At 43.3% G+C, this 25,217-nt stretch overlaps 1 protein-coding gene across 1 annotated transcript in view; it reads left to right on the forward strand.

The window, feature by feature from the left end:
• Nucleotides 1–25,217, forward strand: part of POLE (DNA polymerase epsilon, catalytic subunit) — a 118,785-nt gene that overhangs the window by 36,339 nt on the left and 57,229 nt on the right. Inside the window, exons 16-25 of the mRNA XM_068240609.1 lie at nucleotides 8,207–8,314; nucleotides 8,394–8,522; nucleotides 8,626–8,728; nucleotides 20,526–20,672; nucleotides 20,780–20,925; nucleotides 21,474–21,622; nucleotides 21,810–21,902; nucleotides 22,466–22,610; nucleotides 22,697–22,854; nucleotides 24,347–24,542. Coding sequence (XP_068096710.1) covers nucleotides 8,207–8,314; nucleotides 8,394–8,522; nucleotides 8,626–8,728; nucleotides 20,526–20,672; nucleotides 20,780–20,925; nucleotides 21,474–21,622; nucleotides 21,810–21,902; nucleotides 22,466–22,610; nucleotides 22,697–22,854; nucleotides 24,347–24,542 — 1,374 coding nt within the window. The remainder of the gene's footprint in view (nucleotides 1–8,206; nucleotides 8,315–8,393; nucleotides 8,523–8,625; nucleotides 8,729–20,525; nucleotides 20,673–20,779; nucleotides 20,926–21,473; nucleotides 21,623–21,809; nucleotides 21,903–22,465; nucleotides 22,611–22,696; nucleotides 22,855–24,346; nucleotides 24,543–25,217) is intronic.

Genomic DNA, 25,217 nt, shown 5'->3' on the forward strand with positions numbered 1-25,217 from the left:
TACTCGCTCGGTCCGCAGGTAGTTAAAATGACACTTTTATATACAAACACACTGCACAAAAGTCAACAAATGAATATAAGCACTCTTAAATTGCACCACCCGTGCCAGTGAGAATATAGTGCCACTCTTGGTAAAATGCCAAATGTCACAGACCGCTAGGCCGGTCTGCGGGTGGGTCAGTCGATCAGCGTCAGAAATCCTCTCACACGGTCATTTGTTCATCACGAAGGGTAACCCGCGTTCGCAATTTGATGAACTGACTCGCGAAGGGAGCGTGCTGATACCAACCGACTCACCACACACATATACAATTCAAAGATCTGCCACCAAGCGAGTTACACAGCCTGCTACTGTAATTATACTAGGATTTGGAGAACGCTCTATTAACCCTTAGCAGTATGCAGGAACCTGGGTCAGATCTGACTATCTGAGCCGGATTCACGCATACGGGTTATAAAGGCACACTTCTATTAAACACAGGGTAGCGAGTTCAGGAGAATAGGTACGATTGTGTATGTTCAGCAACAGGTCATAACCGCTAAACGATTTTTAAACGTTTAATAACACAAATGCATTACATACAGTTATATACACCTATTAACATATAAAACACAGAGCTTAAAAATAAAAAGGAATAAAATCAGAAAATTCTTACTTAGTTAGCTGAGCAGTCCATTTGAAGAATGAAGAAAATAGTCCAGTTTAAAGGTAGGCATTCAGGTTAAAAGTCCTTTGTACACAACATGCGCCCGGTTCTCTGTGAGCACATGTCTAGACTTCCCTGCTCGATGGAAATTGAAGAACTGAGGCGGAGTTCCTCGCAAACACTTTTTACTGACCTCAGTTTTGGGGCGGTCACTACCTGGAGAGTAGGTGTGTTTGAGGCAGGGTTACCTCCTGGCAGTCAGGTTGCCACCCACAGACTCGGAGCAAGGAATGTACCAATTATTAATAATTTGTGTAATTCCGCCCCAGATTGGTGCATCGCAAATCCGAGACCATATTCATAAGCAGCATGTTGCTCTGTATTAAATGAGGCTATACACGCCTAGTGTGTCGCACTCGCTCTACGCAGGCCGGATAAAGTGGTTTCTATATGGATCCCTGATAGCTAGAGAATGATAATTCATGTGAATTATAGACCTGTTTCCTAGGTATCAGGAAATGTAATTTTGGTCTTGCTGTGCCAAACCTATTTTGAATTATTAATACATTAATGATTCCTTTGTTTGAGCCTCTGAGTTTGGAGGGAATTTTTTTATCTTACTGGTTGGATCTAGTTTCCTTGGGGAAGGCTGTGCCAGCAACTGGCCCAGCGGGAGGTCCTGCTAGGTGTGACATTCTTTCCTGACCTGACACAGGATGTGGGGGAGGCTACTGTACTCCTGCAATGCTCTCAGAAGAAGAGCAAAGAAAGGTATTTGTTATCCTACCCAGGGCTGACAGTGACTGTGCACGACCATGCGAAAATCGATGGCGATTTTGCGCACAACTTTCCGTAATATTCGTCACACCAAAGTCTTCCCCTTTAAATGTAATGCTCATCAGATCATCACCACCTCGAGTTTTAACAAGCAAGGAAAGTCCAGGTTAGCACACCATTGGAAGATTCAAAATTTCTTCAATTTATTGCTTCATAAGCACATAGATATGACAATTGTTTCGGGGCCAACAACGGATCCCCTTCTTCAGATAGTGCAAACAAACAATACACCCATTGTGCACATTAGATATATACTCTATGAGGTGGAGAGCCACCTACGACAATCAAAGCAATAGCCCCTCCCATCATTTCTGCTTCAGATGTAAACAAACAATGCTGCACATCTCAATGCATACAATCAACAGGTGTCATAGCAATGTAGCACCAATGTCAAAAAGGTTATCAATATTTACACCGGCTTCACATGGTCAATATTCCAATTTCCTGCAATATTGTTGCTAGGTGGTTGAAGCCAGAGTAACGCTTACTTACCCCCATGTGTCAATCACTGTCTATCAGGGTGGGAATCCATTCCCATTCAAACCTGATAGGTTCCTGCTTCGCGCCACGGCCGCTGCAGCCGTTACCGAGCGCTTTGCATATTCTCCGTAAGGGAATGCATCACTTCCGCACTGTGTGATGCTCCCATGACGCAGCTTCCACATCGGGTGTTGCCATGGCCGCCACTACGCGTCCCAGACGCAATGCGCCGTCTCCATGGCAACCCAGAGGTCGGCCTATCCCGCGCGCCATGGACGTCACCACGGACGTCACTAGAGGGAAATCCCAGCCCATCCCACAGCGCGAACTCCGTCACACTGTGGGTATGGGCCTGGGAGTCACCGGCCAATCATGGCTCTCTATTGCATGCCAATGCTCCGGGTGCATCGCTGAGGTCACCATGGCAACCAACAGCGTGCACCCCGCAAGCATAGGCTGCTACCTTCGCGCACTAGGAAGGCATGGGGATGCCCTAAAGTATAATTGACACAAAGGGGAAAAGCGCCACTCCATGGCTCCACAGATATACACATTCAAACCATTAAACAGCGCATAGGCTCTGGTGAATTAAACCTTACTGACATACAATTCTGGTCGGCGCCAGACATACATCACTGCAGAAATTAAAGAGGGGGAAGAAGACAGAGAAAAAACGCAGTAAAAAAGGGGGGGGGGGGGAAGGATTAAGGCAAAAGGGCTGGGGGTGGGGTAGGATAGAGGGGGTAGGGGAAAGCGGGAAACGGGGGGGGGGGGGGGGGGGAAGAGGGAAAAGGAGAAAAGGAAACAAAGAGAAGTCAAAAGAAGATTGCCAATAACAAGTGACAACAATCCCAAAAATGCTGTGACATGATTATTGCAGCAAGGGAAATCCCCCTTAATACTCTGTGAGGTGAGACAGTCCCAGCATCGCTCCCACCATGAGTCAGTCATATAGGCAATATCTCATTGACCGGATAGGTCACATCAAGTTAAATTAGAATATACCTAAATTATCTCTCACTCAGGTAACAGTTCAATGAATTGTATTGGTTAAGTCCTCTCGGAGAGACCGTATCTAAAGTATGTATCCAATACGCTTCCCTCTGCAAGAGTAGTTTATCCCGGTCCCCACCTCTTCGAGGTTTTTTAACACAGTCAATGACCAGCCCTTTCAGATCACTAGCACAGTGTCCCATATTGGCAAAGTGAACTGCCACTGGTTTAGTGACGTCCAGGGTTTTACCTTTCTTGAGTGCATCAAGGGCCAAACGGATATCACTCCTATGATGCTGAAACCGCACTTTGAAGGCATTTGTAGTTTTCCCCACGTATGCCAGTCCACAAGGACACCGCAACATATATGTACAGTATTCTGTGTTACAATTATAGTAATCCCTGAGATAGTGTTTCCTCCCGTTCCTAGGATCAGAAAAGTATTTGCCAGTGATCAATGAATTACATACATTGCATTTGTAACATTTATAACAGCCCTTTCTGTCTGAAAACGTAAAGGTAGATCTTTCATATTTATGCACTGGATCAGCCTGTACTAAAATCTCCCGCAGGCTTTTACTAGCCCTGTATGAAAATAGGGGGGATTCATGCAAAATTGGATTCAAGGTTACATCAGATTGTAATATGGCTAGGTTTTTACCCACCGATTTTTTGATCACAGTGGCCATCGGGTTGTAGTCATGGACAAATGCTAAGTTATTTTTAGCTGGTTTATCCTCCTTCCCCTCCATAATTTCTTTGGCCCGACAAAGAGCCTCAGTCAGTGTGCCCTCAGGGTATCCTCTTTCGAGAAACCGTTCTTTCATAACCTCTAATTCCCTGGAGGTTTCATCTTTTTCATTGCAAATCCTAAGTACCCTCAGGAATTGTGATATTGGAAGGCTACTGATTAAATGTTTTGGATGGGCACTATCATAATGCAGGAGGGTGTTCCGGTCTGTCGGTTTCTCCTGCATTATGATAGTGCCCATCCAAAACATTTAATCAGTAGCCTTCCAATATCACAATTCCTGAGGGTACTTAGGATTTGCAATGAAAAAGATGAAACCTCCAGGGAATTAGAGGTTATGAAAGAACGGTTTCTCGAAAGAGGATACCCTGAGGGCACACTGACTGAGGCTCTTTGTCGGGCCAAAGAAATTATGGAGGGGAAGGAGGATAAACCAGCTAAAAATAACTTAGCATTTGTCCATGACTACAACCCGATGGCCACTGTGATCAAAAAATCGGTGGGTAAAAACCTAGCCATATTACAATCTGATGTAACCTTGAATCCAATTTTGCATGAATCCCCCCTATTTTCATACAGGGCTAGTCAAAGCCTGCGGGAGATTTTAGTACAGGCTGATCCAGTGCATAAATATGAAAGATCTACCTTTACGTTTTCAGACAGAAAGGGCTGTTATAAATGTTACAAATGCAATGTATGTAATTCATTGATCACTGGCAAATACTTTTCTGATCCTAGGAACGGGAGGAAACACTATCTCAGGGATTACTATAATTGTAACACAGAATACTGTACATATATGTTGCGGTGTCCTTGTGGACTGGCATACGTGGGGAAAACTACAAATGCCTTCAAAGTGCGGTTTCAGCATCATAGGAGTGATATCCGTTTGGCCCTTGATGCACTCAAGAAAGGTAAAACCCTGGACGTCACTAAACCAGTGGCAGTTCACTTTGCCAATATGGGACACTGTGCTAGTGATCTGAAAGGGCTGGTCATTGACTGTGTTAAAAAACCTCGAAGAGGTGGGGACCGGGATAAACTACTCTTGCAGAGGGAAGCGTATTGGATACATACTTTAGATACGGTCTCTCCGAGAGGACTTAACCAATACAATTCATTGAACTGTTACCTGAGTGAGAGATAATTTAGGTATATTCTAATTTAACTTGATGTGACCTATCCGGTCAATGAGATATTGCCTATATGACTGACTCATGGTGGGAGCGATGCTGGGACTGTCTCACCTCACAGAGTATTAAGGGGGATTTCCCTTGCTGCAATAATCATGTCACAGCATTTTTGGGATTGTTGTCACTTGTTATTGGCAATCTTCTTTTGACTTCTCTTTGTTTCCTTTTCTCCTTTTCCCTCTTTCTTTTCCCTCTTCCCCCCCCCCCCCCCCCCCCCCGTTTCCCGCTTTCCCCTACCCCCTCTATCCTACCCCACCCCCAGCCCTTTTGCCTTAATCCTTTCCCCCCCCCCCCCCTTTTTTACTGCGTTTTTTCTCTGTCTTCTTCCCCCTCTTTAATTTCTGCAGTGATGTATGTCTGGCGCCGACCAGAATTGTATGTCAGTAAGGTTTAATTCACCAGAGCCTATGCGCTGTTTAATGGTTTGAATGTGTATATCTGTGGAGCCATGGAGTGGCGCTTTTCCCCTTTGTGTCAATTATACTTTAGGGCATCCCCATGCCTTCCTAGTGCGCGAAGGTAGCAGCCTATGCTTGCGGGGTGCACGCTGTTGGTTGCCATGGTGACCTCAGCGATGCACCCGGAGCATTGGCATGCAATAGAGAGCCATGATTGGCCGGTGACTCCCAGGCCCATACCCACAGTGTGACGGAGTTCGCGCTGTGGGATGGGCTGGGATTTCCCTCTAGTGACGTCCGTGGTGACGTCCATGGCGCGCGGGATAGGCCGACCTCTGGGTTGCCATGGAGACGGCGCATTGCGTCTGGGACGCGTAGTGGCGGCCATGGCAACACCCGATGTGGAAGCTGCGTCATGGGAGCATCACACAGTGCGGAAGTGATGCATTCCCTTACGGAGAATATGCAAAGCGCTCGGTAACGGCTGCAGCGGCCGTGGCGCGAAGCAGGAACCTATCAGGTTTGAATGGGAATGGATTCCCACCCTGATAGACAGTGATTGACACATGGGGGTAAGTAAGCGTTACTCTGGCTTCAACCACCTAGCAACAATATTGCAGGAAATTGGAATATTGACCATGTGAAGCCGGTGTAAATATTGATAACCTTTTTGACATTGGTGCTACATTGCTATGACACCTGTTGATTGTATGCATTGAGATGTGCAGCATTGTTTGTTTACATCTGAAGCAGAAATGATGGGAGGGGCTATTGCTTTGATTGTCGTAGGTGGCTCTCCACCTCATAGAGTATATATCTAATGTGCACAATGGGTGTATTGTTTGTTTGCACTATCTGAAGAAGGGGATCCGTTGTTGGCCCCGAAACAATTGTCATATCTATGTGCTTATGAAGCAATAAATTGAAGAAATTTTGAATCTTCCAATGGTGTGCTAACCTGGACTTTCCTTGCTTGTTATGACTTTGGATGTTTGGGCTCAGCATCTACAGGTTACAGCACCCACACCAGGGCAAGGTGTGCCACCTCTACACTTCGATTGTATCACCTCGAGTTTTAGGTGGGCCATGCGCTTATAAGAAATCAAGGATCATCTCCTCTGTATCTCACGTGCACGTTTCTGCAATAAGTAAAACTTCCCACATAGGTTAATACTGTTTTAAGAAAATCTCCTGCTGCCACCACAATGCCCTCTGAAGTAAGTGCAGGTGATGACTCACAAAATGAATCCATGTCCCACTCCCCTACACAGTGACTGCTCACCAGATAGAAGCCACCTATAGCTGCAGATGTACCATAAGCTTTTTGGTGAAGTCACCGGGGTACATTGCCCTTGCATGTCTCTGTGGTTCTCTCCTCTGCATTTCTTACCTCGTTACAGGGTCTCTGGCCAATAGCTCACTGGCGGGTCCAGTATGCAGCTCTACACACTACGGGGCTATAGGCTGGGTACTATATTATGCAGTGTCACATTAAAGTTGTACATGCCTAATAACCTATTATGGGCACTAGAACACAGGTTGAGTTATACAGACATTCAGTGGTATGATAAATCGCGGTGGCGCACTGGTTAGCAGTTTCACCTTGCAGCACTGGGTCCCCGGTTCAAATCCCAGCCAGGGCACTACCTGCAGTGACTTTGTATGTTCTTCCCGTGTCTGCATAGGTTTCCTCTGGGCACTCCGGTTTCCTCCACTTCCTCCCCAAAAAATTCAGATAAGTTTATTGGCTTCCCCTTAAAAAAATTGACCCTAATCTACTATACATACATACACTGCACGATACATACATTGACATATGACCATGGTAGGGATTAGATTGTGAGCTCCTCTGAGGGACAGTTAAGCAATTCAAGGTCGGCTGGCACACCAGTTCAAAGTTCCAAGCAGTTTTATTGTATGCACAACATGACAATTGTTTCGGGGCCACGGAGGGTCCCCTTCATCAGATAAAGTGCAGACCTGCACTTTATCTGATGAAGGGGACCCTCCGTGGCCCCAAAACAATTGTCATGTTGTGCATACAATAAAACTGTTTGGAACTTTGAACTGGTGTGCCAGCCGACCTTGAATTGCTTGTATTGGACTGATGCCGCTTCTGCATCAAGGCTGAGCACCCGACTACAGAAACACGGCAAGGTGTGCCTATCCAAAACCTGACATTGCTGAGGGACAGTTAAGTGACAAGACTATATGCTCTGTACAGCGCTGTGGAAGATGTCAGCGCTATAATAAATAATGATCATAATAAAAAATGCAATTATTGGTTTATGAAGTGGTGTTTTAATTATGAATTTTTAGGCTGTAGAATTTAAAAAGTCATTTGTATTGAGAAATTTGTAGAATGAAAAATTTGATACCCAAGGAATGGTGTTTCTATATTGTTATAGCGGATCCGAGATGAAAAACTAACTATAACAAGTAACTTGACTAATCTAATAATAATCTAAAGTTTAGTTTACACAGCAAATCTAGCTGCAAACACCTTCAACAGAATATGATTATTTCTTCCTGTGATAGAATGACAGCGGCCATGTTCTGTTTGTAAACATTACACACAGGCAAGTTGATCTGCATCTCCAGCCCTCAGCCTGTGAAAACCTAATTCCCCCTCCTCCCTCCCCCCCTCTGCCTCTAAAATCTGTGGCTAGTAAAACCTCCTCCTGCCCAGACTAAGCTCCCATAAGCCATTGCTACTGTCAGAAAATGCCAAGGCACTCTGCAAAGCTGTGGGTGAGGCTTGTTTAGTTTATAAGGAATTAGAGTATTAAAATAAAGTATTTGGCTTCAGTAATGCCCTATAAACTATATGAAAGGAACACAATTATGCAATGAGTAAAAGTTTATCTCGGATCCACTTTAACATATCAGTTTTTCGTCTCTCCTGAAGAATCCAGCTGCATTTGACTTCCTGCTTCAGCGGGTGGAGCTGACACTGCGGCATGCTATTGAAGAGGAAGAGAAAGTTCCTCTTGAGGAGGTCACCAATTTCCAGGAGGTATGTTTTTTACTTATGCGCAGTAATTCATTTGTTTCCTTTATTCTCTAGCTTAGATTATTTTGTTATATATATTTAGATCTGCGATGAAATAAAAAAGAAGCTTACCTCTCTGAAGGAGGTGCCCAATAGAATAGAATGCCCTCTTATCTACCATCTGGATGTGGGAGCCATGTATCCAAACATCATCCTGACCAATCGTCTGCAGGTTGGGAGAAACACAATTGTTTCATGCTTTTTATATAGAGCGAACTCTTCAAGGCTATTTTGTTTTCTTTGAGCTTGAAGCAGAATTGTTTCCATTTTTACAGCCTTCTGCTATGGTGGATGAAGTGACTTGTGCAGCTTGTGATTTCAACAAGCCAGGAGCTACATGTCAGCGTCAGATGACATGGCAGTGGAGAGGAGAGTTTAGTAAGTGATCTGTCTGTCTTGAATTTTCATTGTGTCCATTTAAATAATAACTTGGTGCAGCTGGTAGCCTTCTCCAAGCCCACCTTCTGCAGCCTGCCAGCTGTTGAACCTTCCCTCTACTTTTTCTGTATACTGGATTTCAGTTGTATCATAGGTGCCCTAGGTCTCCTGCACAACTGCATGTAAACTCTTAATTGGTGTTCTTACGAAGACATTTCCTCAGCCAAGTACCACACTACTCCATAAAGCCCTGGTACCCGGTATACACTACTGATTCAGTGGAGCACTCTTTGGATTTCACTGCAATGTATAATGGCAGTTTGCTTGATGTTCCTGTCTAAGCAGGGATGAGGGGGCAGGTGGGCTTTGGAAACATGCTAATAGAAGCACTGTGCAGGAACCAACTGCAGAAGTTGAGTCCCAGAATATCTCTTATACTCCTGAACACCAATATATTTTCAGCAGGAGAGACCTGGTCTCATTCCCCTTTAGGAGTTAGACATGAAGAGAGAAATTAAGCCCACAATATCATACTGTAGTAGGACATGATGGGACTGTATTAACCCCACCTCCTTACATGGTTTTGAACCTTACACTGCCCCAACTTCCCATTTCCGGAAGCATAACCTTAATAAAAACCTTTATTAATAGCATATTTCAAATGATGTCATGTGCATTTTGAACAAAGCTCACAACACTACAACTTTTGAATGCTTCCCTGTTGCTGCTTTTCTATAGCTAAGTTGTGCTGCCTAGTTTTTGCCTGTGTGAGAGAGAAGAGTCTGCTGGTGATGTTGGCACTATGCATGTAATGGGGAAAATTCATGGCTTTGTTTTTTCAGCTGTGTATTGTCATCTCGGCTTGTCTTTTAATTAAATCGGCAAGTTACAGCAGAGCAATTTCTTGTGTCTGTACAGGGGAGGCATCAGTTGTCCTAAAGGTATTTAGTGCAAACTTGAAGAGGCCTTAAAGTGAACCAGAGACAAAGCACCCTCCTGTATTTTACCATATACTGTATATCAGTGTGAACATTAGAGAGAACACCTATTCGGGTCTCGGTTTTATTTTTCACTGCTCAGCCTGCTTCTAATCAGCCCTGATAAAATCTCCGGCAGAGCATTCAGTCTGGCTTTGCTCAGGAATCATTATGGCAGAGCCAGAAGGTGGCAGGCTTGGGCTTGAAAAGACATCAGAGAAGACACTCAGCTATAATGATTCCTGAGCAAAGCCAGACTGAATGCTCAGCCGGGGATTTTATCAGGGCTGATTAGAAGCAGGCTGAGCAGTGAAATATTAAACAGAGAGCAGGGTGGGTGTTTTCTCTAATGTTCCCACTGATATATATGGCAAAATACATGAGGGTGCTTCGTCTCTGGTTCACTTTAAAACCAAATTACACTTCCTCACACAGTCTTGACTCATAATGTACCCTTACATGTATTTGGTCTGTGATCTTATTAGAATACCTTACAGAAACTTGGTTCCACTTTAAACCAAGTTTCTGTAAGGTATTCTAATAAGATCATTTTTTAATGGTATTTCAGTAAAGTCACTATTAACATGGGCGCCATATTGGTGTGGTTGGTTGGTTGGTTATTTTTTTTGTTTGCTTTTTATTTAGAAAAGCTGATTTATTTGAAATTCTGATGTACATATCACTACAATAAAGGTACCTCACAGGCAACCAGGAACAGTCCATGTAAGAAGGAATAGGGGTGAACAGCAGCTGCCTTGCAGGGTGAAGGCCCTGCTGGATTCTGTAAACAGATATTTCAGATTTCAGCCTGTTTTATGTGTGTGTGTATGTATACCTGTGTACCTCTTCTGGGAGTAAGTCACTCAGTATTTAAATTGGGGTGCTAAGGGAATTTATCTCCTCTCCCTGTATTCCTCTCTGTTATGCTATCGTCTAATAATTAGCTACTAAGAAAAACAAAAATGTAAAGCTATGTACAGAGGCTGGCTTGAACCCTGTGTGGGCAGATGATGAAGACCGCCTCATGTAAGAATCTTGAGTGAAACAACCGGGTGTACAGCAGCCGCTCAATACAGGGAGTGCAGAATTATTAGGCAAATGAGTATTTTGACCACATCATCCTCTTTATGCACGTTGTCTTACTCCAAGCTGTATAGGCTCGAAAGCATACTCCCAATTAAGCATATTAGGTGATGTGCATCTCTGTAATGAGAAGAGGTGTGGTCTAATGACATCAACACCCTATATCAGGTGTGCATAATTATTAGGCAACTTCCTTTCCTTTGGCAAAATGGGTCAAAAGAAGGACTTGACAGGCTCAGAAAAGTCAAAAATAGTGAGATATCTTGCAGAGGGATGCAGCACTCTTAAAATTGCAAAGCTTCTGAAGTGTGATCATCAATCAAGCGTTTCATTCAAAATAGTCAACAGGGTCGCAAGAAGCATGTGGAAAAACCAAGGCGCAAAATAACTGCCCATGAACTGAGAAAAGTCAAGCGTGCAGCTGCCAAGATGCCACTTGCCACCAGTTTGGCAATATTTCAGAGCTGCAACATCACTGGAGTGCCCAAAAGCACAAGGTGTGCAATACTCAGAGACATGGCCAAGGTAAGAGGCTGAAAGACGACCACCACTGAACAAGACACACAAGCTGAAACGTCAAGACTGGGCCAAGAAATATCTCAAGACTGATTTTTCTAAGGTTTTATGGACTGATGAAATGAGAGTGAGTCTTGATGGGCCAGATGGATGCGCCCGTGGCTGGATTGGTAAAGGGCAGAGAGCTCCAGTCCGACTCAGACGCCAGCAAGATGGAGGTGGAGTACTGGTTTGGGCTGGTATCATCAAAGATGAGATTGTGGGGCCTTTTCGGGTTGAGGATGGAGTCAAGCTCAACTCCCAGTCCTACTGCCAGTTTCTGGAAGACACCTTCTTCAAGCAGTGGTATAGGAAGAAGTCTGCATCCTTCAAGAAAAACATGATTTTAATGCAGGACAATTCTCCATCACACCCGTCCAAGTACTCCACAGCGTGGCTGGCAAGAAAGGGTATAAAAGAAGAAAAACGAATGACATGGCCTCCTCGTTCACCTGATCTGAACCCCATTGAGAACCTGTTGTCAATCATAAAATGTGAGATTTACAAGGAGGGAAAACAGTACACCTCTCTGAACAGTGTCTGGGAGGCTGTGGTTGCTGCTGCACGCAATGTTGATGGTGAACAGAGCAAAACACTGACAGAATCCATGGATGGCAGGCTTTTGAGTGTCCTTGCAAAGAAAGGTGGCTATATTGGTCACTGATTTGTTTTTGTTTTGTTTTTTGAATGTCAGAAATGTATATTTGTGAATGTTGAGATATTGGTTTCACTGGTAAAAATAAATAATTGAAATGGGTATATATTTGTTTTTTGTTAAGTTGCCTAATAATTATACACAGTAATAGTCACCTGCACACACAGATATCTCCCTAAAATAGCTAAAACTAAAAACAAACTAAAAACAACTTTCAAAAATATTCAGCTTTGATATTAATGAGTTTTTTGGGTTCATTGAGAACATGGTTGTTGTTCAATATTAAAATTATTCCTCAAAACTTGCCTAATAATTCTGCACTCCCTGTATCTTCCTAAGATCTGGTTTGCTGGATCTTTGGTGATCCCGGATACCCATGCAAGCAACAGATCGTTCCCCAGACCCTGACGGCAACAGCAATCCTGTTGTGTGTTTGAGGCTTTTAACCCATTCATTAACCTCTATATATGGGGCTAAAGGAACAGTAGCAAACTGCTTCTTTCCTGTTCTGTACAGGATTTATTAACTAACGGCTTTATGGGGCTGAAGGAAGAGCAGCAAATGGCTTTCCTGTTCTGTACAGACTTCTGTTTACCTATAAATATGTTGTCTACTACTGCTCAGCTGACAAGACTGGAAGTTAGCTAAGGATACTGAATTTGAAAAAAGAAAGAAAATGTTCAGCCATGCATATTTAAGTGCTGTTTTTCTTATTATGCCTCTACATAATTGACTATAAATTTGTGATTGTGGCCCTTTAATTGAGAGATTCACTAACAAGATACACCTCTCAATTAAATGGCATGTTTGTGACTAGTTTTAAAAGGTTAACTGAATTAAATGAGTTTCAATCAAAACCAAAAAACCAAAGTGTCTACTTGTGCTTGTATACATTTTAATATTAGTCTCCAAAATGTATAACAAAACATGATTCACACCATATTAAAATCCCTAAAACCAATCTGGACCACGTTTGCTAGGATTAATTTTCACCCACTGTCCCCATGACGGTATATTACCAGATTGATCACCCAGCCGCAGCCTATGCAAATCAATCGGTTAACCGATCATATCTGGACATCTGTGGGCCCTCCACCCGGCGCACACCATGAGGCCTCCTCACTCACACACAATCCGACAGTGCACTGTCACCTAGAAGCTTCATACTGGGATCACTGGACTAGTTATATTCATCTTCCCCTTGTGTAATCTAGGAAAACTTCTTGGATCTTATATGGGGGTACAGCTAAATCATATACCTCTACCATCCACAGTATTCCTGTATTCCGTGTGTATGTTATAGCCCATTATGTCCATAGTTCCCAAAGGATGTGTGTCTCCAGATTTCCATCTATCTCATAGGCTCCAAGCATATACAAACTCTGTGTGTCTGCTGCTGCTGTTGTTTACTCACGACCTTGCTGCCATCAGATACATCGTCTTGAGGGAGCTATTCGCTCAGGGCTCGTTCCAGTCCTTTAGCCCGACACTGTGTGTCACCTCCTCGCGCTAATCCAGCTGGCTGCTCCGGTCTTTCTTTCAGTGAACTTGCAGCGGCGCATGGTGCAGCCCGGCGTCCCGGGATGGTGAGCGCTAGCGTGGTCCACCTCACCCCGCCCACTGACGCGTTTCGCCCGCCCACGGGGCTTTCTCAAAGTGCGTGGGGTTGGCCATTGCTGCAGCGTGATCTCCTTTTAGCATCATCAGTCTCCGCTCCCAGCTCCTCCCAGGTTGCGAGCCTCCATCTTTGTTACTGTCAGTCTGAGGGCAAGATATAGCTAACCTCTTTTCTTTTTTCAACTTCTTCCACACACAACTCACTTTTGGCTAAAACACCATATTAAATTGAGTCCTTTCTTCCTTCACTCTTCACTGTACCCCCATTGCTATTTTAGAAAATATACCATATTCAGATCGGAATTCAAGCCTTCAGGGATTCGAGTACCCAGACGGTAGATCCAGGTTGCCTCAATTTTGTACAGTTCATTTTCGATATCTCCTCCCCTATGTGACACCTTCTGTTTTATTATTCCCTTAAAACGCAACAAGGTTGGATCTCCATTGTGGTAACGTGCAAAATGTGTCCCCAGCGGACTATCCTTCTCCGCCTTTTCAATATTTTTTACATGTTCTCCTATTCGTGTACCCAACCGTCGTTTCGTTTTTCCTATGTACAATAAATTGCACGGACATCTGATACAATACACGACTCTTTCCGAATTACAATTTATATTGTCCCTAATTTCAAAGGTCCTAGTGCCTTTTGCATTCATAAACGTTTTCGTTCTCTCCACTAGGCCACACACATTGCAATCTCCACAACTAAACATTCCAAACTTTTGTGGGAACTTATTTAACCATGTCTCCTTTTTTTTACTCACAAACTCCGATCTTACCAATTTGTTCTTTAAATTGGGTGCTTTTCTGGCCGTCATATAGGGTCTTTCCCCCACCAAATTTCTTATCCTCCTATCCAATAACAGAACACCCCAGTGTTTCTGCAATACCTTTTGTAATGGGTACCAATGAGCCCCATAGGCTGTGATAAATCTGATAGGGTTTTTTCCATCTGGACCAACCCCCATTTTTTTTTACGGGGAGATCGACCCTTTCTCAAATCCTCTCCTCTCTTTTTGTCTCCATCATTCTTGGATACTCCTGTTCCACCAGTTCATCTGGATAACCTCTCTCCCTTAATCTTGTACTTAGTTCCTGCCCTTCCCTCACAAAATCCTCATCCCGGGTACAGTTTCTTCTGTGCCTATAAAACTGTCCTCTAGGGACAGCTCTTTTTTGTGACTCCAAATGGAAACTCGAATAATGCAACATTGTATTCCCTGCTGTGGGCTTTCTATAGGTGGAAGTTATTAACCTCTCTCCTTCCTTCTGAATTTTTAAGTCTAGGAATGAGAGCTCCCTCTCATTCCACTCATGAGTGAATTTCAAATTCCTCTCATTTTCTTTCAATCTCTCCATAAAACAGTTCAATTGTTCCCTGGTTCCTCGCCAGACCAGGAGCACGTCATCAATGAACCTCAGCCAGAGGCGTACATGCCTCTGGAAGAGGTCCATGGGGTACACATCCTGCCTTTCCCACAGCCCCAGATGGAGACAAGCGTAGGCTGGTGACGTGTTGGCTGTCCTGGAGGGGGTCCCTGTAAATGGAGAGGATTTGATTGTAAGTGTGGACGTTGAGGGCCTTTATACTTCTATTCCCCACGAAGTGGGACTGGCTGCGACGTCCTTCTTCCTCCGTGAGCATTACCCGGAGTCGGGACTGCATAATGAGTTTTTAATTGAAGCTCTGCAGTTGATCTTGGAGTATAATTGCTTCAGTTTTGATGGCCGATTTTACCGCCAGATCAGGGGCACGTCGATGGGGGCATCCTGTGCCCCAGCCTACGCTTGTCTCCATCTGGGGCTGTGGAAAAGGCAGGATGTGTACCCCATGGACCTCTATACATATACATACATATATGCTTTTATCAAACCTAGTTTCAAAGTGACCTAAACTTGGTCTGCAATTCTGCAGAACGCTGGGATTTAAAATCTGTCTACCAAGTGTCCAAATCTCCATCTGTTAAAAGAAGTCCAGTAGAAAAATCTTGGAGCATTTTGTTGCAAAAGATCTGCTTCCAAAGAAGATCGGCACACCAGGTTATGACTATAGGGTACCTGAAGTGATATGTAGCATGAGACAAATGTCTATGTGCTGTTAAAAGCCCGCCTAGAAAACTGCTGTTGCTTTGCTTATTTTTTTTTTTTTTTTTTTTTTTTTTTTTTTTTTTTACTGTCCATAGTGGTTAAAGTGGGAATTAAACTAAGGCTTGAACCATTCCAATCAGTAGGTGATATCCCGTTTCCCATGAGAGATCTTAACCTTTTCTTGAATAGATCATCAGGGGGGCCTCTTTGGCTGATATTGTGATGAAACCCCTCGCACAATGTGATATCTTGTCCATTGTCCTGAAAGTTTGCGCTCTGTTAACCACATCGCATTGTGGGAAATAACTTTTTTCAACTGCCAGAGAACCAGTATCTTCCTCTGTGCATAGAACGCTCAGTAATGAACATTCTGTACAGATTACCTGGCAGGACTAAATATGTCACAGCCAGAGATAAATGTCAGCATGTAAATCGGGGAGAGGAGAGCTTTTACAATGGGCAAACACTGACTAAATATATAAATTAATATTGTAAAAAAACAAGCTATTTTATTATGCCATTTTTACTACGGGTCCTCTTTAAAGGGACTCCGAGCAGTGCAGAAACTATGGAAAGATGCATATCATTTTAAAGCTCTCTTTCTCCTCTTTCCAATGATATATAAACCGCCGCCCTACGCCTTTTAGTTTTCGCTATTTTCGCGATTGAAATTGCCGCGGCCATGATTTCAATTGCGAAAATAAAGAAAACTAAAAGGCGTAAGGCGACGATTTAGGTGTCGCCAGAAAGAGGAGAAAGAGAGCTTTAAAATGATATCCATCTTTCCATAGTTACATGTATTACACAGGACGACACTTTCCCCAGTGTCAGCAGCTCCAATCAGCAGAAAAAGTCGCCCTGTGTAATACAATGTAACTATGGAAAGATGGATATCATTTTAAAGCTCTCTTTCTCCTCTTTCTGGCGACACCTAAATCGTCGCCCTACGCCTTTTAGTTTTCTCTATTTTCACGATTGAAATTGCGGCCGCGGCAATTTCAATGGCGAAAATAGCGAAAACTAAAAGGCGTAGGGCGGCGGTTTATATAGCATTGGAAAGAGGAGAAAGAGAGCTTTAAAATGATATGCATCTTTCAATAGTTTCTGCACTGCTCGGAGTCCCTTTAAGAAACCAGGGCTGTAAATTACACTTTTTCACACTCCTTACAAGTATTATCACAGATCTCAGTTTTTGAGACTTCTTTGTTTTTCCATTATCCTGCATGAATATTTTCAGTCCCTGCATGTACCTTTTTCCACAGAAGCACTTGAAGAATAACTTGTGTAAATGGCAAAGGGCATTCCACCGATCATTGTTAATTTTGTTTTGGTAAATTTTATAATAAGACATAAATGGATCAGTACTATCAGCGGGTGTTGTTTTCCCAGATGTAAGAACCTAATTGGCAATTTTATTAAGCTTGTAATTGGTCATAACACTGCCACGATCTTTCTACAAATGAAAATTTTAGTTTAGGATTTACTTTTGGCTTCCTTAGCAGAAGCAATTAGCAGTGTCTGGAGGCTGGTGACGTAAATCTCTATCAAATAAACAGGCTATTAGAGACTTGGATTTCAGATGATTATCGCATTATGACCGTATCCATGCTCTGCCTTTTCCATGTTAATGTTTTATATCTGTTCTGGAACATCCTAATGCTGGGAATACACGGTAAGATTTCAAACCATTTAGATGGCTCGATAATTTCCGACATGTCCGATCTCACGCCTGATCGTTTCTGCGCTCGATTCTGTATGGGGAACAATGGGAAATGATAAGAAAAACGAATGGAAGATAAGCGAATCGTGCGCTAAATTGAGCGGGGAATCGATCGGGCGGGATAATTGAGCTTCAAAAACGACAACTGCCATGTGGTTTTAGAAAGATCTTTTCTGTGTATAAAGTGAAAAAACAACACACATACAAATGGGAGCACTCCTCTGTTCAGATCTGTAGATCAGAGGGTAGGGAGACAAGAGAGCGCTCCGTAGTGCATTAAATGGGGTTTGCTATTTAGGCAAAAATTAAAATCATAACACTCACATTTGGTGATATCTGTTTCTGTGCCTCTAGCCCGTCTGGTGGGTCGCCTCGTACCATGTACAGCCTGGCCAGGGCTAATGGTGTAGCTGGAGTAAAGGAGGATGTCCTTCCAGGGCGAGCAGTGCACAGACCTCTGGTACATGGTACGAGGCGACCCACCGGACGGGCTAGAGGCACAGAAACAGATATTATCACCAAATGAGTGTTATGATTTTAATTTTTGCCTAAATAGCAAACCCCATTTAATGCACTACGGAGTGCTCTCTTGTCTCCCTACCCTCTTGTCTCTTACAGTTGCTGGCACCAACCAGTTTAAGAGGGCAGCACCGTATGCATTTTTAAAGGGCCAGTGCTATTTTGTTTGAGCGCAAGTTCTTTCTTCTCCAGATCTGTAGATCACAAGGGATTTTGCAAACAGTATTTCCAATTTTATTAGTGTGGTTGTATCAGCAATGACTGCCACATGCTTAGCTCAGCCTTCCTGTCAGTACAGTGGGTATTACTGTGTCAGTTTTCTGATTAGTGCATGTGAATCTCCTCTGCAGTCCTAAATCATCCCGGACAGTTAATTATACATGCAGACATGTACTAGACATGTGGTGGTGCAAGGGGGTGCTCAATCACCGCCTAGAATTGTCCAAGCACCCCCAAAGCACCCCCTGGTGTGAACTGACTTCAGGCGTCTAAGAGACGCCGAGTCAGTTCACAGCGGCAGCCCCGAAGCAGCAGAGCAGGGCTACGGTAAGATGGCCGCCCGAAGCCCTGCTCTGCAGACTTGAAGTCTGCAGAGCAGGGCTTCGGGCAGCCATTTTCCCATAGCCCTGCTCGCCGGGTAATGCAGGCTGCAGGCAGGAAGTCGCGTGAAGGAAGAGGATCGTGGGAGCTGCGCGCCACAAGGAGGTCGGGACAGGAGGAGGTCGGGACAGGAGGTCTTCTGACTGTAGGTGAGTAAATGGGTTTTTCTTTTCTTTTTCAGGTGGTGCTGCTGATTGTGGTCAGAACTGCTGAGGATTGTGCATATTGTGGTCAGATCTGCTGAGGATTGTGCAAATTGTGGTCAGATCTGCTGAGGATTATGCATATTGGGGTCAGATCTGCTGAGGATTGTGCATATTGGGGTCATATCTGCTGAGGATTGTGCATATTGTGGTCATATCTGCTAACGATTGTGCATATTGGGGTCCTATCTGATAACGATTGTGCATATTGTGGTCATATCTGATAACGATTTTGTGCATATTGGGGTTAGTGAACGTGTTTTTTGTTCAAATCTGCTCACATTACGTGTGTCTTTTTGAATAAACCTGCACAATTATGTGAATTTTCTGGGGAAAGGGTCACCAAAACTTGGGCCCTCTGTCTTTGCGTTGAACTTTTAAAGGGAACCCGAGGTGAGAATATTATTGAGGCTGCCATATTTATCTCCTTTTAAGCAATACCAGCTGCCTGGCTGCCGTGTTGGTCCTCTGCCTTTAATTCTTTCAACCATAGACCCTGAACAAGCATGCAGCAGGTCAGGGGTTTCTGACAATATTGTCAGAACTGACAAGATTAGCTGCATGCTTGTTTCTGGTGTAATTCAGTTCACTACTGCAGCCAAATAGATCAGCAGGGCTGGCAGGCAACTAGAATTGTTTAAAAGGAAATAAATATGGCACCCTCCATATCACTCTCACCCTGGGTTCACGTTAAATTACAGTTAGCCCCGCCCTCATCCGGTCATGACCACGCCCATTTTTTGCCGCGGCGCTCCCATTTTTTGCCGGCGCAGGTCATCGGCTACCCCGAAAATTGGTCCAGCACCTGCATAGCACCCTCTAAAAAAAATTCCTGGAGCCGCCACTGGGTAGACATGTATGCCCTCCACTGCCATAACTTACCCTATTGCCACATCTACTTAAAAGTCGTTGTTGGCTTATCCATTGTTTCGGTGCTTGTTTAAGCTGTCCACTAATGATGTAATCTTTTTTGCCCAATCTTACCATGTACGGTAATATGAGGGACTACCTAAAACATTCATTCAAACTCAGTTTACCCTTCTACTACATTGAATTGGTAAGACTGCACCATAATATTGTATCATTAGTGGGCACCTAATTAGAGCAACTTGACCTTGTGAGTACAGCAAAGGCCCTGTTATCCGGAACTCGGGCAACAGGAATTCTCAACTAACTGGCATGCCTGATGGATAGCTGGGACTGTTTTTTGAAGGGTTTTGGGCGGGTTTGGATGCACTAAAACAGTTTCCGGGCATCCGGCATACTCCGTGCACGTAAGCCAGTGTGTCATCTGACCTGAGAAGGGTCAGGTGACACGCCGGCTTATGTGCATGGAAAAAGCCGGAAAGCTGCTAGGAGCTGCAGGGAGACGAGATGTCTCTGGATGCTTGGTGAGTATTTAGGGGGGAGGTTTATGCTTTTTTGGCCAGTTGCTCAAGCAACTAGCAAGCATGTGTATCCAGCATCAGGCGATCCCGCAGGTGCTGGATACTGGGGACTCGGCTGTACTTGGATGCTATATATATATATATATATATATATATATATATATATAGAGAGAGAGAGAGAGAGAGAGAGAGAGAGAGAGAGAGAGAGACACGAGAGAAGTTTTTCTCATGTTTTATATATCAATTCAGGGGTCCTTTCAACATTATTCAGTACCTGTATATTCACTCATGTAAAATATATATTTTTTAAAGCAGTGCAGTGACTCAGCCAAGATGTACAGCTGTTGTATGAATTAGGTGCAATGTGGGATATTCATTGCTCTGTCTTACAGTGCCAGCTAGTCGCAGTGAGTACCATCGCATACAGCAGCAGCTGGAATCTGAGAAATTCCCCCCACTGTTCCCCGGAAACCCTCCTAGAGCGTTCCATGTGCTGACGAGAGAGGAGCAGGCCAAGTATGAGAAGAAACGCCTGGCAGGTCAGTTAAGCTTCAGACCTCTTACTTTTAGCATGGACAACTGAATATGCATCATTGTATTTATCCTGCAAGTTACTTGAATTATTCACTTAGTGGATTTTTACCAGACTACTGCAGAAAAGCCTACAAGAAGATTCATGTCACCAGACTGGAGGACCGTGTCACCACCATCTGCCAGCGTGAGAATTCCTTCTATGTTGATACTGTACGAGCTTTCAGAGACCGAAGATATGAGTTTAAGGGACTGCACAAGGTGGGTATGATTAATGATTTGCCTTCAGGTGATATTTTAAAGACCAACTCCTGACACAAAGATTTTCCTATATCTGCATAGGCAGGCAGGTCTTGTTTTTAAAGATGAACTGTAACCAAGGATTGAACTTCATCCCAATTAGTAGCTGATACCCCCTTTCCCATGAGAAATCTTTACCTTTTCTCAAATAAATCATCAAGCAGTTTCATTAATTGTTATTTACACTACAGTTCCTCTTTAAGCTCTTAAATTCGATAACAAATCACTTCTAAATACATGGTCAAGAGCTTATTCACCTGTCCTTTCTCCTAGCAAAGCATTCCAGAGCTGCAGAGTGCAATCTTGTCAACTAGTTTAATCTGTGTTCAGCCCCATGCCATCTGTATAGAATGACTACTCCAAGCAGCATGCATTTCACATTTTTATTCATTTTAGAAACCAATGCATTGTTTGTTACAACTCCTGCATAGCAAATTGCCACCTCTGACCTGAGTAAAATTGAGTAAAATTGTACTGTTCCGTGTAATCTCTTCTCATGTCCTATGAAGGTGTGGAAGAAGAAACTGTCTGCTGCGTGTGAGAGTGGAGATGCTGCAGAAGTGAAGCGCTGCAAGAACATGGAGATTCTGTATGAATCTCTACAGCTGGCTCACAAGTGTATCTTAAATTCTTTCTATGGATATGTTATGCGCAAGGGGTAAGTTCAGCCTGACATCCCACTTCATACTGCATGCCCTTGTCTTGGGGTTGAATGCATGCACACATTTATGATTGTTCTGTATTATATATATTTTGTGCCTGGCAAAAAAAAAAAAAAGGTTTCAGAAATAGATTCAGCAGTTCTGCAAGAAATGTGTGTGACTTGCCATCTATTACTTCCACAGTGCTCGGTGGTACTCTATGGAAATGGCTGGCATTGTGTGCTACACTGGTGCTAATATCATCACGCAAGCTCGAGAGCTGGTTGAACAGATAGGGTGAGTTTGGATCATCTTATTTATATATTATTATTTCTTAATTCTGTTCATATGAAATAGTTTCCCCAGTAAGGTTTGCATCATGTATGTTGTGTGAGGAACATGCCAAGCTGACTGCCCTTTTCTGTGTATACATCTCATAATAAAGTGTAACTTATTAATTCATTGACCTCTATTGTGGAAATTGACAAATTCTTATGACTCAGTAAACTTTATTTCCCTATGCCATGGAAAATTTATGCCATCCAATAGAGATCACTAGTTTCACCGTTAACGTGACCTGTGTAGCTTTTTTCTTCATTTAAAAAAAAAAAACCTCCCCAATGCATGCATGGAGATGTTTTCCAGGAGATGCTAGTACAGCGCTGTCAATTGCTCAGGAAATTGGATTGTTAATGGGCACCTAAGGGGTCCTTACACACTATACTTGTTGCATCACATGCTAGAAGTTTGATGTGAGGCATTCAGTACACTGAAAGTGATCCTTGTTGAATTTGGGGTGGTGTTAATGTTCTGACAATTTTGAAATTGCTCATGTTGTAATTCTTCTGCTATTCATTCAGGAGGCCTCTAGAGCTCGATACGGATGGAATCTGGTGTGTTCTCCCAAACAGCTTCCCTGAGAATTTTGTCATCCGATCAACCAATGCCAAAAAGCCGAAAGTGACCATATCCTATCCCGGAGCAATGCTCAATATCTTGGTGAAGGTGGGATAATTTTTTTCTTTTTGATACAATTTTAAAAGTGCTCAGGACTGATTTGCATAAATATACGTTGCTGTCTTCTTTTCCAGGAAGGATTTACAAACCATCAGTATCAGGAACTAGTTGACCCAGCTACTCTTACTTACATTACTCGCTCTGAAAACAGCATTTTCTTTGAGGTTGATGGGCCATATCTAGCTATGATTCTTCCAGCATCAAAAGAAGAGGGGAAGAAACTAAAGAAGAGGTACTGAATAGAAGCATTGCCTTATTGGTAGTGAGGAAGGTTCCCCAATTAAAAACGCTATTTTGTTAAAAATATATTTTCTGGCCCGGGGGTTCTTTGTGGGCAAAACGCAAGGCCTATATTACCGTGCTTCAGGAAAGTGAGTGGCTGAGTGTAAATAATTTTGCTAAGCTCTTGTAGGCCTGACTTACCGTATATCCAGAACTAAAGTGTAAATTAAAGAGGAACTGTAACCGAGGATTGAACTTCATCCAAATCAGAGGCTGAGACCACCTTTTCCCATGGGAAATCTTTTTACATTTTCTCAAATAGAAGTTCAGGGGGGTCTGTATGGCTGATATTGTAGTGAAACCCCTCCTACAGTGGCATGTCAGGACCTAGGTCCTGACAGTTTCCGGTCTGTGAGCCTTGTTGCATTGTGGGAAATTACAGCTTTTTCCAACTTCTAAGCAAGCAGTATCACCCTCTGAATATGTATATAAAAAACAAACAAAAACATTTTAGCCTATTGCATTGTTAGAGGGTGTGGTTATAGTTAATGGCAGTTGGTATTGTCTGTCGTTTTTCTTTTATTCATCTTTTTTTAATCATTTTTCAGTATGTTGAATAATTTGTTACTACAGTAACAATCCCTCAGAGGGACAAAGGCCTGTAAATACTTGCAACTTTCGATCACTTTTCTTTTTCCAAGTACTGTATCTTTAAAGGACAACTGCAGTGAGAGGTATATGGAGGTTGCCATGTTTATTTTCTTTTAAACAATACCGGTTGCCTGGCTACCTTGCTGGTCCATTTTGCTTCAGTAGAGTCTGAATGACACCAGAAACAAGCATGCGCTAATCTTGTCAGATCTGACAATATCATAAACACCTCATATGCTGTTCAGGGTCTATGGCTAAAAGTATTAGAGATCAGAAGGATAGCCAGGTAACTGGTATTATTTAAAAGGAAAAAAATATGGCAGCCTCCATATCCCTCTCATTACAGTGGTCCTTTAAGTGTCCCGCGGTGTCCAATGACAGCTTGTTGGCAACTGGGCATGGCTTTAAAGCAATCTTAATCACTGTGGTGGCAACTTCCACAGAACATGCAGAGAGGGTCAAACAGCATGTTTTGTACTAGGAAAAGGCCACCCTGAAGCTGTAAAGAATTATTCCTAGTACGGGCCTTTAAGGCTTTTTCGGGGGGTTAGAGGGGGGGGGGGGGGGGGAGAACCATTCTAAGAAAGAACCATTCGGCCTGGCAAAATGGTTTTGGTGTGTGAGATGAAACTGTTGGAGACATGAGTATAAAACACAAACTCCATGCAGACGGTGTAATGGCCAACCTTACACTCAGAACTACTAGTTTATAGCAAAAATAATTTACACGGTTTTCCTGGATTGAATCTTACACATATGTTTGTGTTACACAGCTGTCCTTTACTTACTAAGCACACCCTTCGGATTTTTGTATGTGTGACTAACAAATGACCGTTTTTGCTTTTCGATAGATATGCTGTATTTAATGAAGATGGCTCACTTGCTGAACTGAAAGGGTTTGAGGTGAAGCGTCGAGGTGAGCTTCAGCTGATCAAGATCTTCCAGTCCTCTGTGTTTGAGGCTTTCCTGAAGGGCAGTACATTAGAAGAGGTTTATGCATCAGTAGCTAAAGTTGCAGATTACTGGCTGGATGTTCTCTACAGCAAGGTGAGTGACATGAGATATAGCTATTGAGAAGTGTTGAAGCTTTTAATACTTCAGATGTTTCAGCATGCTGCAAAAAACCTTGACTATAAAAAGTGTGCTTTTTTGTGTAGATTCTCAATTCATAGGGTTATGGGTCATGGCAGGTGCTTAAAATGGCTAAAGCTATTAAATGTACTATGTAGTACATTTTTTAAAAAGGAAATGAAATGTCAATTTAGAAGACATCTCTTAAAATGGACAGTTTATTGCTCGAGGAAGCCCTGTCTCATTCAAAGGATGTTGTATTAAAGAAAGCTGCTCCTCCCTTTGTAGGGTGTCTCGGCATAATGTACTGACCAGGTATCCCTTAGGGATTCCTCACACTACGCAATTTCGTGTACGCGTTCCTGACATACGACATGCCCATCACGCTGGGTTGTAGTGCAGATGTTGGCCGCAACACAATAGAACCCGACGGAAAACCATGTTCGATAAAATGTTCCCAGCTGTGTTACAGCGCAATGTGCTGGAATGCACAGCTGTACTGTGATTGGTATCATAAAAGTCAGTGCTTTCATGTTACCATGGGGATCGCACACTGTGCGGTGCATACTATGTCATGATGGCGCAGGACATAGTGTGAATGAGCCCATAGTGTCTCCTGGGGATCGATGCCAAGCAGCTTTTGTGGGTCAG

Source organism: Hyperolius riggenbachi, chromosome 1 (genome assembly GCF_040937935.1).
Source record: "Hyperolius riggenbachi isolate aHypRig1 chromosome 1, aHypRig1.pri, whole genome shotgun sequence".
Classification (NCBI taxonomy): Eukaryota; Metazoa; Chordata; class Amphibia; order Anura; family Hyperoliidae; genus Hyperolius; species Hyperolius riggenbachi.